Raw genomic sequence first — 13,823 nt, forward strand, 5'->3', positions numbered from 1 at the left:
GTATTATATATTCGCTTTTACGTCTAATAATCTATATATATTTTACAATTTTGTTTATACAATAAATTAAAAAAAAAAATAAAATAACATAACATAAACAACAAACAATTTTGAATATTTTATTTTGTAAATAATTTTAAAAAAAAGAAAAATGTATTGCATTTTTTCTACTTCAATAAATTATCTGGATCATATTCGAATTGCATACAAATATTTTATTGTACAATAGATATATATATAATTAAGTTGTGGCGCCGCGGTACATCTAACAACATGGCGGTATACCACGTGACTTGTGACGTGCAACCATAGACTTAATAGAAAAGTCTATGGAGACAACCTACATCAAAGGTGCAGACGCTCACTGTCGCTACCTAATGAATATGATTGGTTCATTTCTTACGACTTAAGGCTTACTACAGCTATTGTAGAACCGGCCTTAGACTCGGTCACCCTCTTCCTTAGGCCGGGTCTACAATAGATGTAGTAAGCCTTAAGGTGTAAGAAATTAACCAATTACAATTGACTTTAGAGAAGAATAATCAATATGATTGGTTCATTTCTTACGACTTAAGGCTTACTACAGTTGTTGTAAACCTGGCTTTAGGCTGGTTCTACATAAGGCGCGTTCGGGGAGCGTTATTAGCGCTAACAGCGTCGTTCTATCTTTGTTCAACTTTTAATGAGTGACAAAGATAGAATGACACTGTTAGCGTTAATAGCGTCTCCCCGAACGCGCCCATAGAGTCGGAAGTCGGATGTCTTAAGAGTTGACCAATCATACTCGATTATTCTTCTCTAAAGTCGACTGTGATTGGTCAACTCTTCCGACATTCGACTTACGACAGCTATTGTGGAATCATCCTTAGTCCGTGGATACGCGATGCGCGCGCAGGTACAGGCCACTTCTAGTGTAATATAAAAGTCTATGATATAGGCAGCGCAAAACATGGACCTAACCCTCAGGAATAAATGAGGCTGTGATTTACAATTGTAAGAATCCAAACATGAAAACTAATACACAAAATACGAAAGGTTTTAAAAGTAAGTTAAATTATTTGTTTTATTTATATATATTTGAAAAATATAAACAGAGGAAACTTTTCTCTTGGGATACGTATATTGAATTATATTCACGATAAAAGTTTGTTTTGGATTATAGCCTTGTGGATTCGGTTCGATGCAGATAGTTCGGAAAAGCATCAGCTGTTTTTTAAGGAACACTCTGTGAGAAATCAAGAACCTGAATATCCCAGGAACCAAACTCTCTTCGTATTAAATGTACCACCTTATGCAACCATTGACTGTTTGAAACATTCATTCGCCAAGCTTTGTGGGGATGTGAATTTTATTACATTTTCGAAAACAAAAGGATTCAAAACTGCATATATTGTTTTTAAAAAAGAATCTTCCTTAGATAAGGCAATGGAACTGTCAGAAGATTGTGTCATCACATTAAATGGTGATGAAAATACGTGCCTCACAGGATTAAGAAGTAAGTTGTATTTTATTTTACATTGTAATAGCAATTTATACTTTTTAAATTATATTTCTTCTAATTGTTTACTTTTTCAAACAGAATGGTGTAAAGAATACAACAATTCTTTGTGCGATGAGCAAATAACGAAAAAAGAAGTTGTGGAATATTTAACTTTGTACGACAAGCAAATAGAGGATCGTGCGAAAGAACAGATTGCAGAAGAGGACGATGATGGCTGGGTAACTGTAGCAGGTGGGAAAAAAAGAGGACAATTTGCACCCTCTAGGAAAGAATCTACCATTGGCAAAGTTAAACAAAAGGAAGAACAACGCAAGAAAAAGAAGCAGTTACTCAATTTCTATACTTTTCAAATTCGTGAGACAAAGAAACAGAGTAAGTATAACTTCAAATCAAGATTTTTTTATAATTTCTTTTAGAGTTTAATTCATACAATTGTTGCAATTATTTATGCTCTTTTTCAGATTTAGCAGAATTACGAAAGAAGTTTGAATTGGATAAAAAGAAACTGCAGGAATTGAGATTAAAACGGACATTCAAACCATTTTAAACTGAATTAAATGTTATTGTACAATAATTAAATATTAATGTATATATAAGATTGCATCTTTTTACATAAAAAATAATTACTAGATCAAATTGCTGAAATAAACACATTGTCATCGTAATAACTCAAGCTGCTTTAGTTGCATAAGTTTGTAACGTCCATTCGATTAAAAAATGCTGATACGATAATGGCTGCAAAAGTGCCAATAGTTCCTCTGTAATAAATGATAGATATATATTATGTATATAAAAGCGTTAATGTATATATAGTTTTATATATGTATAAAAAATATATACGTTTATTTCCATAAATACAATTTGCAGACATGGCTGCGCTGACAGCTTGCGCAAGTCGCTCCATAGCTAAATCGCGCGAAGCAGTATTTATGTTTGTGCGATTTTGGAGATTTGTCGTCAACAAACGAGTAGTGGACGCCAAATGCTGCGCTGATATCGCGTGCTTGTTGTTACCACTATTATTTAGACGTAACACCGAATCCATGAGCAACTGTTGAACTTTTGAATGAAATTTTCGCGTCTCTTCTTGGCCTTCCGTATTTTCGACGTCTGGACGCAGAGGGCTCAATATACACCACCTGAGAAAACAAATTTTAGAATAATTAATGGGTTATAATTAATTTTATTAATAAAATTTTGAAAAAAAATCTTTTGATAATTGCATTTGAATTTTATATAAATTTATGAACTGAACATTAATTAAAATATGTACAAAATATCCATAATTTTCATTTAATTAAATTTATGAGTAACAAATAAGTTTATTTTAAAAAATTTTAGTTTAAATTAAAATAATTCATTTATATTGAAAAGATTAATAAATATTAAAATTAATAAGAAATAAATATTAAAATTTTAATAAGTTTTAATTTGAAATTTTTAATTAGATAATTTTAACAATAAATAAAATTTTATGAAAACATATAATAAAAGTTTAATTTAACATTTCTATTAAATAACTTAATTAAGTTTGATAAAAGAATTTTGAAAGGACATAAAGAGTTTAAATAAATAAATTAGAATAATTATTAAAATTATAGTTAAAAATATATATTTGAAAAAAAAAATTTTAACTTAGACACATTTCTATTTATAATTTTTATGTTAAAAGCATTACAGTACACAAATTACCTGAACAGGCCTGCTATAGGTGTTATAGGTGTCATTGGAATCCCACCGGTAGGCAATGCTGGATTATCCATTAAGGGAGTCAACAGTAGACTTGGATTTTCATCGATCCATTCGCCTACCAATCTGAGCAGCTCCGTAGGTGGATCTTTATCCTCATAAACTTCACCTATTGCCGTTAATAAATTTGCAGTGAAATGTGGTGCAAGTGTAGGCAGCTGCTTCAGCTTATCGATTGATCTTGGCGTAAGCACGAAATAATCATTGAGTATATGTCTCGCTAGTCCCACACTTTGCAATGAAGTGGAGCCCAATTGTTGCATCCAGATGCCTGCTGCGTTCAAAACTGCTTTGTTTTGTGTGGCAATTGCCAAAGATACCAGGTTACCTAGAGTCTTATACCTAGGACTGTCCGCTGGGAAAAGTGACAGGAAAAGAGCATTGCGTACTGCAGGTGTGCCACCTGGACTCTGAAAGAAATCGCTCATAATCTCTATCAGCTGCAATTCTTGTATCGCCATAGTCATATTACGTTTTTTTCGCTTTTCTATCTCGCCAAATACAAACTCTGATATCAAATCCATTTGCAGGTCGACTTGCTTGCCAGGTCTGCAGCAGAGTATTTCTTGAATGACAAAGAAATATAATGTTGATGTATAACAAGTTATTATTTGTAATATTAGTAATGTTGTATTATTTGCAATATTATCGTATATTATTTTCAATATTAGTAATATTATATTTTGAATATTATTATAATATTATATATGTATAATTTAGTTATAGTTTGCATTATCTTATTATTAGAGACAACTTATGCTACTTGTACCGATTCTGCATAGAGCTTCCCTGGCGCAATAAGGAAATTCTAGTTTTCTGAGAGCCTGTTTGACATCATTCCCAGTCATTATAATGCATATATGATTGTCCTCTTTTTATCCAAATTCAAATTTCCTTTTTATTTTGTTAAATCTAAAAAAAATTATCGTACAAATTGAACATCTTTAGAAGAAATTTTATATTACAAATATCTTATGATTTAAGTTACACATTACACTTACTCTGCTCCTTTGCCTTGAGAATTTGTAAAGTATAAAAATTAAGTACCACTTCTCTTTTTCTTATGTAGTTCTTTCTCTTTTTTATAAATTAGATTCTTTCCTAGATAGTGCAAATTACTCAGTCATCATCCTCATCCTCTTCTGTCAATTCTGTTTTTTTTTTCAGTATGATTCTTTATCTGCTTGTCATACAAAATTACATATTCCTCTATCTTTTTTATTATTTACTCATCACACAAAGAATTAATTGTACTTTCACACCTGTTTGATAAATTGAAGAAATAATTAGAAGAAATATAATTTAAGAGATATAAAAAAATTATTCACAATTTTCAACATTCGCTCTCTCTGGACAAGCGGAGCGGTTATGTGCACATATATAGGGTGTTCTAAAACTTCCCAGAGCGGATTCTCTGGTCAATTTGGAAACGATTTTTTTTCAGCGAAAATTTCGAGAGACATCATTATTTCTTGCAAACTTCTAATTTTTGTCATTATTTATATCTTTGTAAATTAAGCCTTAAATTAAAATTTTATTAGAGTAAACTCTATGTAAAATTAACTATATCTAGAATCTAATAATAGTTTCGGTAATCTTTCAATCGCTTATAACTTGAAAATTATTAATGTCTCAACATTTTCATCGAGGAAAAATTGCCTCAAATGATCTCAAGAATTTGTCATTAGTCGGTTTTCCATCCTGTATATACATACATATATATATATATATATATATATATATATTATATAGAGTATCTTAAAATCTCTGATCCTTTCCTTTTAAGAAATTCTCTGGAGATATCAATAACTTTCCAGTTATTATAATTATAGAAAAAAAAAAGAATTTTTCGTAAACTAAATTTTGTAGAGTTTAAAAGGTTAACGCAATTACATTCTTCATAATTTCAGGCAGAGTTTACTATAATAACATTTTAATTCAAGGTTTAGTTAAAAAGATAAAAGTATATAACAAAAATTGGAAATAATTTGCAAATAATATAATAATGATTTTTCCAAATTAACCAGAGAATTCGCTTTCGGAGATTTTAGAACACCCTGTATATATGCACATAATCGTTGCGCTTGTCCAGAAATGGCAAATGTTGGAAATTGTGAATAATTTTTAAAATATTTCTTTTATATTAAATTACATTAAATTATATTAAATTACATTTCTTCTAATTATTTCTTCAATTTATGCAACAGGTGTGAAAAGTACAATAATAAAAAAGACATTGAGAAATATTTAACTTTGTATGACAAGAGAGCAGATAGAGAATCATACTGAAAAAAAAAAAACAGAATTGTGAGAAGAGGAGAGGATAAAAAATTTAATTTACGGACACCCTGTATACACGTATTGCACGTACGACAGCGCCAGCGCGTGGCGAGTCGCGGCGCGAGCGTAGCCTGGCCGCCCAGTGGCGCCACCAGCGAGTAGGTTGCGAAGCGCATTATTAGTCAAAACAATCCGCCGAATTCGCGATCTATTTTTAGGTCGCGCCCACCGGAGCTACGGGTGCAACGGCGTTTTTTCCCCGCGAGCCCCCCGAAAAAGAGTTCGCGCGGCCGGTGCCCTTCCGCGAGACGCCGTCTCACAGCCGCGGCAAAAGGTTCAACGACCCCCCTCACCGTGATCGTGACAGGCCAGGGAGCCGTGCGGCCGAGAGCGCGGCCGGCCATGTTTATACCGTGGTGAGAATTTTCGTGCTGACCGAGCAGCCGCGAAAGCCGAGAGAGCGGGTCGTCTCCTCTCCACGTGCCATCCGTGCCAGCGGCGACGAGATACCCATACGAGCCCGTAAACCAGCCCCGGCAGTTGGCAGCGCAGCGTCCGCAGACCTCGACGATGGAGTCGTCCGAGAGAGGTAAGTCGATCCGCGAGAGGATGCTAACCGTGCGTGAGAAACGGCGACAATATTGTGTGACTATGACACAAATCGCGCGACGCCCCCCCCGGGGGCAATGGCAGTGTCAGGGTCGAAACGGAACTGGTTCAGTGACCGCGTTCCCTGCTGGCGACGACAGCGCGGTTTCCGCAGTCGCGCTTCGTATCGTCGCGTCGATACGTGCCCGACGATTCGCCGGACGATCCCGGCCATCGGGACGGAGGGGCATGACCGGTCGGTGGCCGCGACCGGGTCGCCGCGAAAATTACCGCGATCGAATCTATGTCACGCTCGCGCGGCGTAATTTTTGGCCGCGACTGTACGCGTCCCGCGCGTACAGTCCACCTCGTTCCCCCGCGAGCTCATTCACATCTCGCTTGCTCGTCGCGAGCGCGTCCGACGAGGACGGACATACGTCTCCTACATATATGCCTCCTCCGGGGCATCATCCTAGGCATCGCTCGAGGACACGTGGTGGAAGGAAATCCGAGACGCCCCGACATTTCCCCGGCGACGATACCAGATACTACTCCGATGTTGCGCAACACCCGTACACAACTGCGTGTCTTTAACCTACATAGGGGCGAGAGGGGAGGGGGGGAGAGAGGGGGCCAGCGCACGCGATGAATCGGAGTCACGATGTCGTTTGACAAACGGCGGGCGCGCGCACACGTGAGAATTATTATCGCCTGACCGAGTACGGCTGACAGGCTGGTTGACTGGCGGCCGCGTGCCATGCCGTGCCATATCGCGACGTGGCGACACCTGCCGACCGCTCGTGCGCGCCCTACCTCAAGCCATCGCGAATTAACCCTTCCGCGTCGCGTCGTCGTCGTCGTCGTCGTCGTCGTCGTCGTCGTCGTCGTCGTCGTCGTCGTCGTCGTCGTCGTCGTCGTCGTCGTCGTCGTCTTCGTCGTCGTCTTCGTCGTCGTCTTCGTCGTCGTCGTCGTCGTCGTCGTCGTCGTCGTCGTCTTCGTCGTCGTCTTCGTCGTCGTCTTCGTCGTCTTCGTCGTCGTCTTCGTCGTCGTCTTCGTCGTCTTCGTCGTCGTCGTCGTCGTCGTCGTCTTCGTCTTCGTCGTCGTCGTCGTCGTCGTCGTCGTCGTCGTCGTACAACCCCTTCAGTGGCGCATTTACTCCCGATTCGTTGGACCGTGACTCCAAGCGGGGAGAACTTTTCACTTTTGTCGGAATGACGTTTTGCGTGACAAAAAACTAGGCAGGATAAAAAGGTGAAAACAATATTTTATTATCATTAGGCCCAAGGTGTGATCGAAAAAAAATATTATAGAAATAAGAATTAATATTTAAATATTAAAAAAAGAAATTTTTGGACTTATTTTACTGTAAACAAGGAAACGGAATAGATTAATTATTAATCTATTCCTTTACAAAGTATGAATTAATCTGCATAGAATTAAGTACGTCTCGAGATACATCTGATTATAATAAATTTTCTTATTTATTTTATATGAATCGAATTATGTAGAAGGTTTAATTATCGGAGTATTTTTCGCCGGAAGTTTTTACAAAATATAAGATTCATATAGATATGCTAAATATTCATATAGTATCGCTAAAAAATAAAAATATTGTATCTCGAAGAATGTAAACTAAGGAATCGACCAATTAAAAAAATAAATATGGAGTTAACAACTAATATTTTGATGATGTAATTACATTATTTGCGCATTTTTTGCATCAATTGTTGACTCAACGCATAATTTATTCGAATTTGATATTTTTGTTTGCGCGAGGGCGACCATCAATTATCCGAACATTTTTTCTCAGTTTTGCGAAAAAATCTGCACATTGCAGAGTTTAATTGGCCGTTTTAGCGCAACAAAAATCTGACGTGATATAAAAAAACCGCTCGCTATACAAGGTGGACCAATAACTATTAGCACCTTAAATATCTTCGAATCTGTAAGGTCTAGAAGAAAATCTGTACAATTAAAATTGCACGATACAAAGGGGGCTATTATATGCCGATAAAAACGTTTGTCCAGGTGGAGGCGTTTCGGAATGAAAACCTCTCTATTTTTTATTACCTATTCTTGTAGCTTATCTCGAGAGCTTTCCGAAACGCTATAATAAAATATTTTTTAATTAAATACTTTTCGAGTTATAAAAAAATAGAGGTCTTCATTTAAAAAAACATTAATGACCTTGATATCTCCAAAGCGCCTCCACCTGGACAAACGTTTTTATCGGCATATAATAGCTCCCTTTGTATCGTGCAATTTTAATTGTACAGATTTTCTCCTAGAGCTTACAGATTCGAAGATATTTATGGTGCTAATAGTTATTGGTCCACGCTGTATAATAAATATTTCGAACCTTGCGAAAAGGAAAAGCGTGAATAAAATGCGTCTACAGGAGCGTATCTTTCTAACAAGTTTGGCGCGATGGTTGTGTAACTCAATCGACCTTTCTGCATTCATTCTCGTCTCCGCGAGATCACGGCCGCGACTCCTAGTTCCTCCTTGTCGCCGCTCTTTTTTTTTTTTTTTCTCCATTTCGTCGCATCGTTGCTTTTCTCTCGCTTTTCAAGATGTTGCGCTCACGAGTGCACGACAGTTCATCTTTCGAGATAATCTTCGTGGATTATCTTAAGAAGATGATTCGCACGTGAATTAATACACGATCAGATTGATCGGAAGAAGAGAATATATCACTCCCATATTTTATTTGCGAAAGAATGCTTAGAATATTTTCTTATAGAGAAAACTCGTGAATCCGAAAATTCTGATTTTGATAAAATAATTTCAAAAAAAGAAATTAAAATAGAATTGATAGATAATTAAATTGAGGTGTTTTTATCATGAAATTTTCGTATAAAATATTTTTTGACATTTCAAATAATTTTCGAGAGAAAGTCAAACTCTATATGAGAAGTGGTTTAACCTTTTAAAATTATTAATTAGAGAGCAACTGAAAATTTCAAAATTCATTTATTTATCCTTCCTACGTGTAAAGTTTAATAGAAAATCAGAATTTTCGCGAGTTTCCTTGTTAGAAATATTCCTTGCAAATATTTTAGATACTTTCAAAATGTTCGTCGATAGTTTTCCAAGACACCCTATATATTTCTGTCGGTCAGAGATTAACGATGGGAAAGAAAAAATATCTTGCAAGTTAGAAAAGAATATTTTCCACCTTAAAGTACTTATTCCGGAGTTAAAATTAGTCGGTGGTCGGTATTTGTCAGAAGAAGAAAAAAAGGGATGAGAATGGAGCGGAAAAAGCGCAGGCTATTGGATCTACTGCTGCATCTGTGAGTTTTCTGACCTGACACCCTAGCCTGCATCCTGTGCATCTCGGAGGATTCAAAAAGAAATTGCCTGAAATCTTTTGTCCTGGTATTTGCAGTTCTCGGCAGGACTAACGTCGCCCTTTATCCTTCATTTTTAATCTGCGTACTCTATTCGCGTGACGTTTTGTTCTCTTTTCGCGAATCTTCTCTCTCTCTCTCTCTCTCTCTCCTCTCCTTCTTGGTCTCTTCCTCGTTATATAAGTCCAAGGACGAGCTACTCGCTGCTATGTGCTCTCCCATCCTTCTCTTTACCTTCTCTTTCGCACTTTTTGTCCCTCTTCTATCTTCCTTTTCTTCTCTTTCTCTCTCTCTCTCTCTCTCTCTCTCTCTCTCTCTCTCTCTCTCTCTCGCTCGCTCACTCGTTTGTTTCCTCTCATTTGCAACGCTGTCCTCCTGCACCATGCACCGCAGGCATCAGACGATGTCTTATACGCTCTGCGTTATGTTATATTCTTCTAGCTTCTATATTTCTGATGTAAAATTCGAGATCTTCTGAGGCGAGTATTGTTTTCTGTAAAAAAAAAAAAAAAAAAAAAAGAGAGAGAGAAAACAGCGATAGGTAAGGTGCAACCTGCAATATTCGAAAGTGTAACAAAGTTTCTTGGCTAGTAAAGATTATTCTAGATTACATAAGGTGTCCTGTACAAATTGAGATATTTTTTATTTAAAAGTGCTTGCGCATACCTTTAGAGGTCAAGCGAAGAGAATGTATTGCCTTTTTAGATTAATTGATAAAGAAAAAAATTTGAATGATCACATTCACCCTGTGTATGCACAAACTATGTTTTGTCTACTGTTTGCATATCTCCTGTTCGTTTTCCCCTCTTTTTCGAATGTTCAAACGATTCGGTGTTTGAACTTGGACGGACGAGTCAGTTAGCAAGCTGACCGAACATCTGCCAGCGTCATCTCGGATACGCTAAACTGTAGGTCCTGTGTATGCTTTCTAAGAAATAATACGTACTGATAACAGTCGGAAGAAGGACTTGTTAAGGAAACCTCGCAAAAATACGATGTGACATTTACTGTTCAAAAAACTGCCTAAGAATTTACACACATTTTTGTCTGAATTTTTAGATCTGTCAGACTCCCTTTTGACAATTCTACGTGAAAATTCGGACAGTGTGTCTGGGAAAAAAAAACTTCAGATACTTTGTCCGCAGTTTTAGCCAGTTACTTTTGACATAGTTGTAAGTTGCAACGAAATTTCTCGCCAACGTCATCCAAACTATTTCGCGTTTAGTTGAGTAAAAAATCAGCGACGTTTATAACTGCAGGACGTCCTGGCCGATACGACAAGCCGAATATCTAAATAGTGAATGTGCATGTCCTGCACCCACGCTCGCGAAACTCTATCTCATTAATTGGCGCGAAATCCGAGCGAGAGAGGCCTATTCAACGATGTATCGCAATTAGATATCTTGTATACAGCTGATATGAATTAATGTATTTTATCTGAGAATTTCCACTGACTCTGAATAAGATTTTCTTATTAGACTTAATTTTCTGCCCCTGCATATTCGGGAGAAAAGTAATAATTTTATTATTCTCTTTATATAATAATTATCTTAACAATGGTCGATGAATTTTGCGTCTCGTTGTATCTTTCGTCGGAGGATCTCGATCACGATTGAGAAACAATACATTGGACGTGTTTATTGATACAAGCGAGTTTATTGATCGATCATTGCGCACGCGATCCAAGAGCAGCTCGTTCCGTTGCGTTCCGCTCAGACGGATCGGTAATTATGCAATCGCATTACGCAATTGTTGCACCGCGCGCGCATTGTTGCCAGTTTCTCATGGCGAATGCGCCGACCCAGTGACATTGCTTGTTCACCGCGGAACAGGACACGCCTATTCTATCGTAGCGCCCAGTTTATGCACCCGAAGGCTGAAGACGGCGGGAATTTATTCACGCATCGCTAGCCTTTGCAGTTTTCTTACCGTGCGAATATCGCGTTTGCGTTGTCGGAGCTTCCGCGTGATTACCCGACGATAGGGAGATTGATAAGGGCCTGCGTAGAATAGCGCTTGCTTTTTGCAGCTTCCTTCTATTCAACATGGCGGGAAAAAATAGTCGCTTATTTAACGGTTTACTTTAGCAATGAAAAATTGAGGATTTTTAGAAATTTTTTTGACCAATATTAGAAATTCATTTTAGGCCTTTTAAATATTACGTCAGTATTTTACAGCAGTAAATATAAGATACTTTTAACATGCTGAATCTAATTGGAATATAAAAGATTTATTATTTAATATTTTTCAGATCTCTGAGAAAACCATTCCATGAAAAATTTCAAAAATTAATGAAACATTCAGTAAAGTTGAAATATTTAAATTTTAACATGATAATATTTTTTTATTTCTCATTTTTAAAAAATAAAATTAGATTAAATTTATGCACCCAAAAACATCTTAAAACTAGATGAGTTTTTTCATTTCATTTCAGACAATTGTACAGAGGGTTGCATCGAACAATAAAAAGCTAAATAAGATTTAAAAACTTACACTGTTTAAACAAGAATACTATTTTATATAATATATGTCAAACGCTAAAAAGATTAATTTCTAATATTCTCAAAAAAATTGCTAAAAATCATTAATTTTTTATAATGCCAGAATAGACTGGGTTCTTGATATGAAGATACATTTTTAATGATTCATCGCTGAGAGAGATTTTTTTTAAACCCATCGCATCGGCCTATAAGAAAGCGCACTTTCCTTTAGGCATTTACGCGTTTAACGACCGTGACATTATTGTCCCTGACACGGTAACACGGAATAGTTGACGATAAATAATCGATAGGTAAATGACAAAAGAAATTAATTTTCTATTATCGGCAAGCGCAAAGTGAATAGTTTTTTGTTCAGGACACCTTGTAGAATCGATGTGACCACCACTTGAAATTGCATATCGACTTTGTGTGCGCGCGTTACAATGAGAAATAATTCACGGCAATGGAACGAGATATATTTCTTTCAATGTTAAGCGCTCAAACAGCACACAATATTTATGTTAAATATTTATAAATATTTACGTACATTTTTTTGAAATAGCATATAAATATTTTATAAAAATGTTTATTCGACATGTTTTCAAAATATGGATGAAATATTTTATATAATATTTATGATAAGTAAAAAACAAATATTTATAATAATTATTTTGTAAATATTTCTCAAACATTTGCTAGAATATTTATGGTAAATATGATATTGATGATCCATTCAATCTAAAATCTTAAAAACATTTATAAAATATTTAAATAATTATTATAAATATTTTGTGTTGTCTCGGGCACACATGCATATTATGAATATCACAATATGCGCACAATAATTTGCGATACTTTTAACTCCAAAATAGGATCGGATTAAATCGGGATATTTCCAATGATTACTGCGAAAGAAACTCGTGGACTAAATTCGAATTAATCGACGTTCTATGGATGAGCGAACGATTATTTAGAAAATAGGTTATTGCTTGTTTTTGTCCCTCTATCATGCCGTTTATCGATGCTAGCCATTAATGACGCTCAGCAGCAATGATGTAGTACCGCAAGTACAAAGTGTAACTATCTGAATAATTTAAGCGAGTAATAATAATTATTATTCGCCGCCCATTATACATTACTCGAGCGTTATTTGAATAATCCAATGCCATCGGCGGAATTAATCGTTTGAAAGCAGGATAAATTTTTTTTTTTTTTAAATCGAAGAATATAATGACGACTCACAGTCATTAACGAGTTATTTGTTGGAGCTATCGATAAGGAGAAGTGCAATTATGCGTCTTTCTTGCCGCGCGCGTCCACTTCTCTTTTTCCTGGCGGGATTATAATTATCATGGAGGACGGGAGGCCTCTTTTAAACGCCTCCGTGTTTGTTGCGTCCACCTTTTCCCGACTTTAGAGTCCCGCCATGAACAACGCCGATTATATCTGACAATACACATGCCGTCGTTTTCGAGACCCGCCGAGTTCGCCAATTATTTCGCCAGACCTGCGACGACCTTGGCCGGAAGGAATATCGTAGCACAACGCGCTGCTCCCAACTTAATTAAACACGTACTGATAATTTAGTCACACAGCGTGGACTCGTACGGATTGCACTGTGGCCGCCGTCATCGTCGTCGTATGCGTATGCGGGTAGTAATTAAGATATCTCGCGGTTGCGCGATCACGCGCGTTTTAATTCTACGCATTCTCAAGGTCTGTCTCGCGCGCGCGCGAATTTCATCTCTGTAAAATTAGTACCTCACTTTTAGAATTTCGATATAATTAATAAAGTTCTGGCTCCCTTCTTGTAGAGTCTAGAAGTCCAAAGTCCTCAATATGAGAGATTTATCCGTCGATTCAATGTAAAAA

At 36.6% G+C, this 13,823-nt stretch overlaps 3 protein-coding genes across 5 annotated transcripts in view; 2 read left to right on the plus strand and 1 right to left on the minus strand.

Moving 5' to 3' along the window:
* Positions 1 to 898: 898 nt before the first annotated feature.
* Positions 899 to 2,169, plus strand: LOC140674685 (ribosomal RNA-processing protein 7 homolog A). The gene is made up of 4 exons (XM_072908434.1): positions 899 to 1,044; positions 1,163 to 1,495; positions 1,580 to 1,873; positions 1,963 to 2,169. Exons 1-4 carry the CDS (start codon positions 1,008 to 1,010, stop codon positions 2,046 to 2,048), a joined length of 750 nt encoding a protein of 249 aa, XP_072764535.1. The 5' UTR covers positions 899 to 1,007; the 3' UTR covers positions 2,049 to 2,169.
* On the minus strand, positions 2,132 to 6,076 carry LOC140674684 (integrator complex subunit 15). 2 transcript variants are annotated; one of them, XM_072908433.1, is made up of 6 exons: positions 5,943 to 6,076; positions 4,252 to 4,351; positions 4,020 to 4,162; positions 3,194 to 3,815; positions 2,342 to 2,640; positions 2,132 to 2,259 (listed from the first exon to the last, which is right to left on the minus strand). In XM_072908433.1, the coding sequence occupies exons 3-6, from the start codon at positions 4,096 to 4,098 to the stop codon at positions 2,171 to 2,173; spliced, it is 1,089 nt and encodes a 362-aa protein (XP_072764534.1). In that variant the 5' UTR covers positions 4,099 to 4,162; positions 4,252 to 4,351; positions 5,943 to 6,076; the 3' UTR covers positions 2,132 to 2,170. The 2 variants fall into 2 exon arrangements, with proteins under 2 accessions (XP_072764534.1, XP_072764532.1); XM_072908431.1 differs by lacking the exon at positions 5,943 to 6,076 and adding an exon at positions 4,513 to 4,761 and having other exon boundaries at positions 4,252 to 4,430.
* The window catches only part of Usp (retinoid X receptor ultraspiracle), a 103,127-nt gene continuing 95,290 nt past the window's right edge, over positions 5,987 to 13,823 (plus strand). For both annotated transcript variants that reach the window (XM_072908426.1, XM_072908427.1), the window contains exon 1: positions 5,987 to 6,119. In XM_072908426.1, coding sequence (XP_072764527.1) covers positions 6,101 to 6,119 — 19 coding nt within the window. In that variant the 5' untranslated portion in view covers positions 5,987 to 6,100. The remainder of the gene's footprint in view (positions 6,120 to 13,823) is intronic.

The sequence above is a fragment of the Anoplolepis gracilipes genome, chromosome 16 (assembly GCF_047496725.1).
Source record: "Anoplolepis gracilipes chromosome 16, ASM4749672v1, whole genome shotgun sequence".
Lineage (NCBI taxonomy): Eukaryota > Metazoa > Arthropoda > Insecta > Hymenoptera > Formicidae > Anoplolepis > Anoplolepis gracilipes.

Coding starts and splice junctions, on each gene's coding strand:
- LOC140674684 (XM_072908433.1), bottom strand. CDS start 4,098: ATGACTGGGAATGATGTCAAACAGGCTCTCAGAAAACTAGAATTTCCT. Junction 3,816..4,019: donor GGAAGCTCTATGCAGAATCG/GTACAAGTAGCA, acceptor TTGTCATTCAAG/AAATACTCTGCTGCAGACCT. Junction 2,260..2,341: donor TTGTATTTATGGAAATAAAC/GTATATATTTTT, acceptor CATTTATTACAG/AGGAACTATTGGCACTTTTG.
- LOC140674685 (XM_072908434.1), top strand. CDS start 1,008: ATGAAAACTAATACACAAAATACGAAAGGTTTTAAAA. Junction 1,045..1,162: donor AAATACGAAAGGTTTTAAAA/GTAAGTTAAATT, acceptor TTTGGATTATAG/CCTTGTGGATTCGGTTCGAT. Junction 1,874..1,962: donor TCGTGAGACAAAGAAACAGA/GTAAGTATAACT, acceptor GCTCTTTTTCAG/ATTTAGCAGAATTACGAAAG.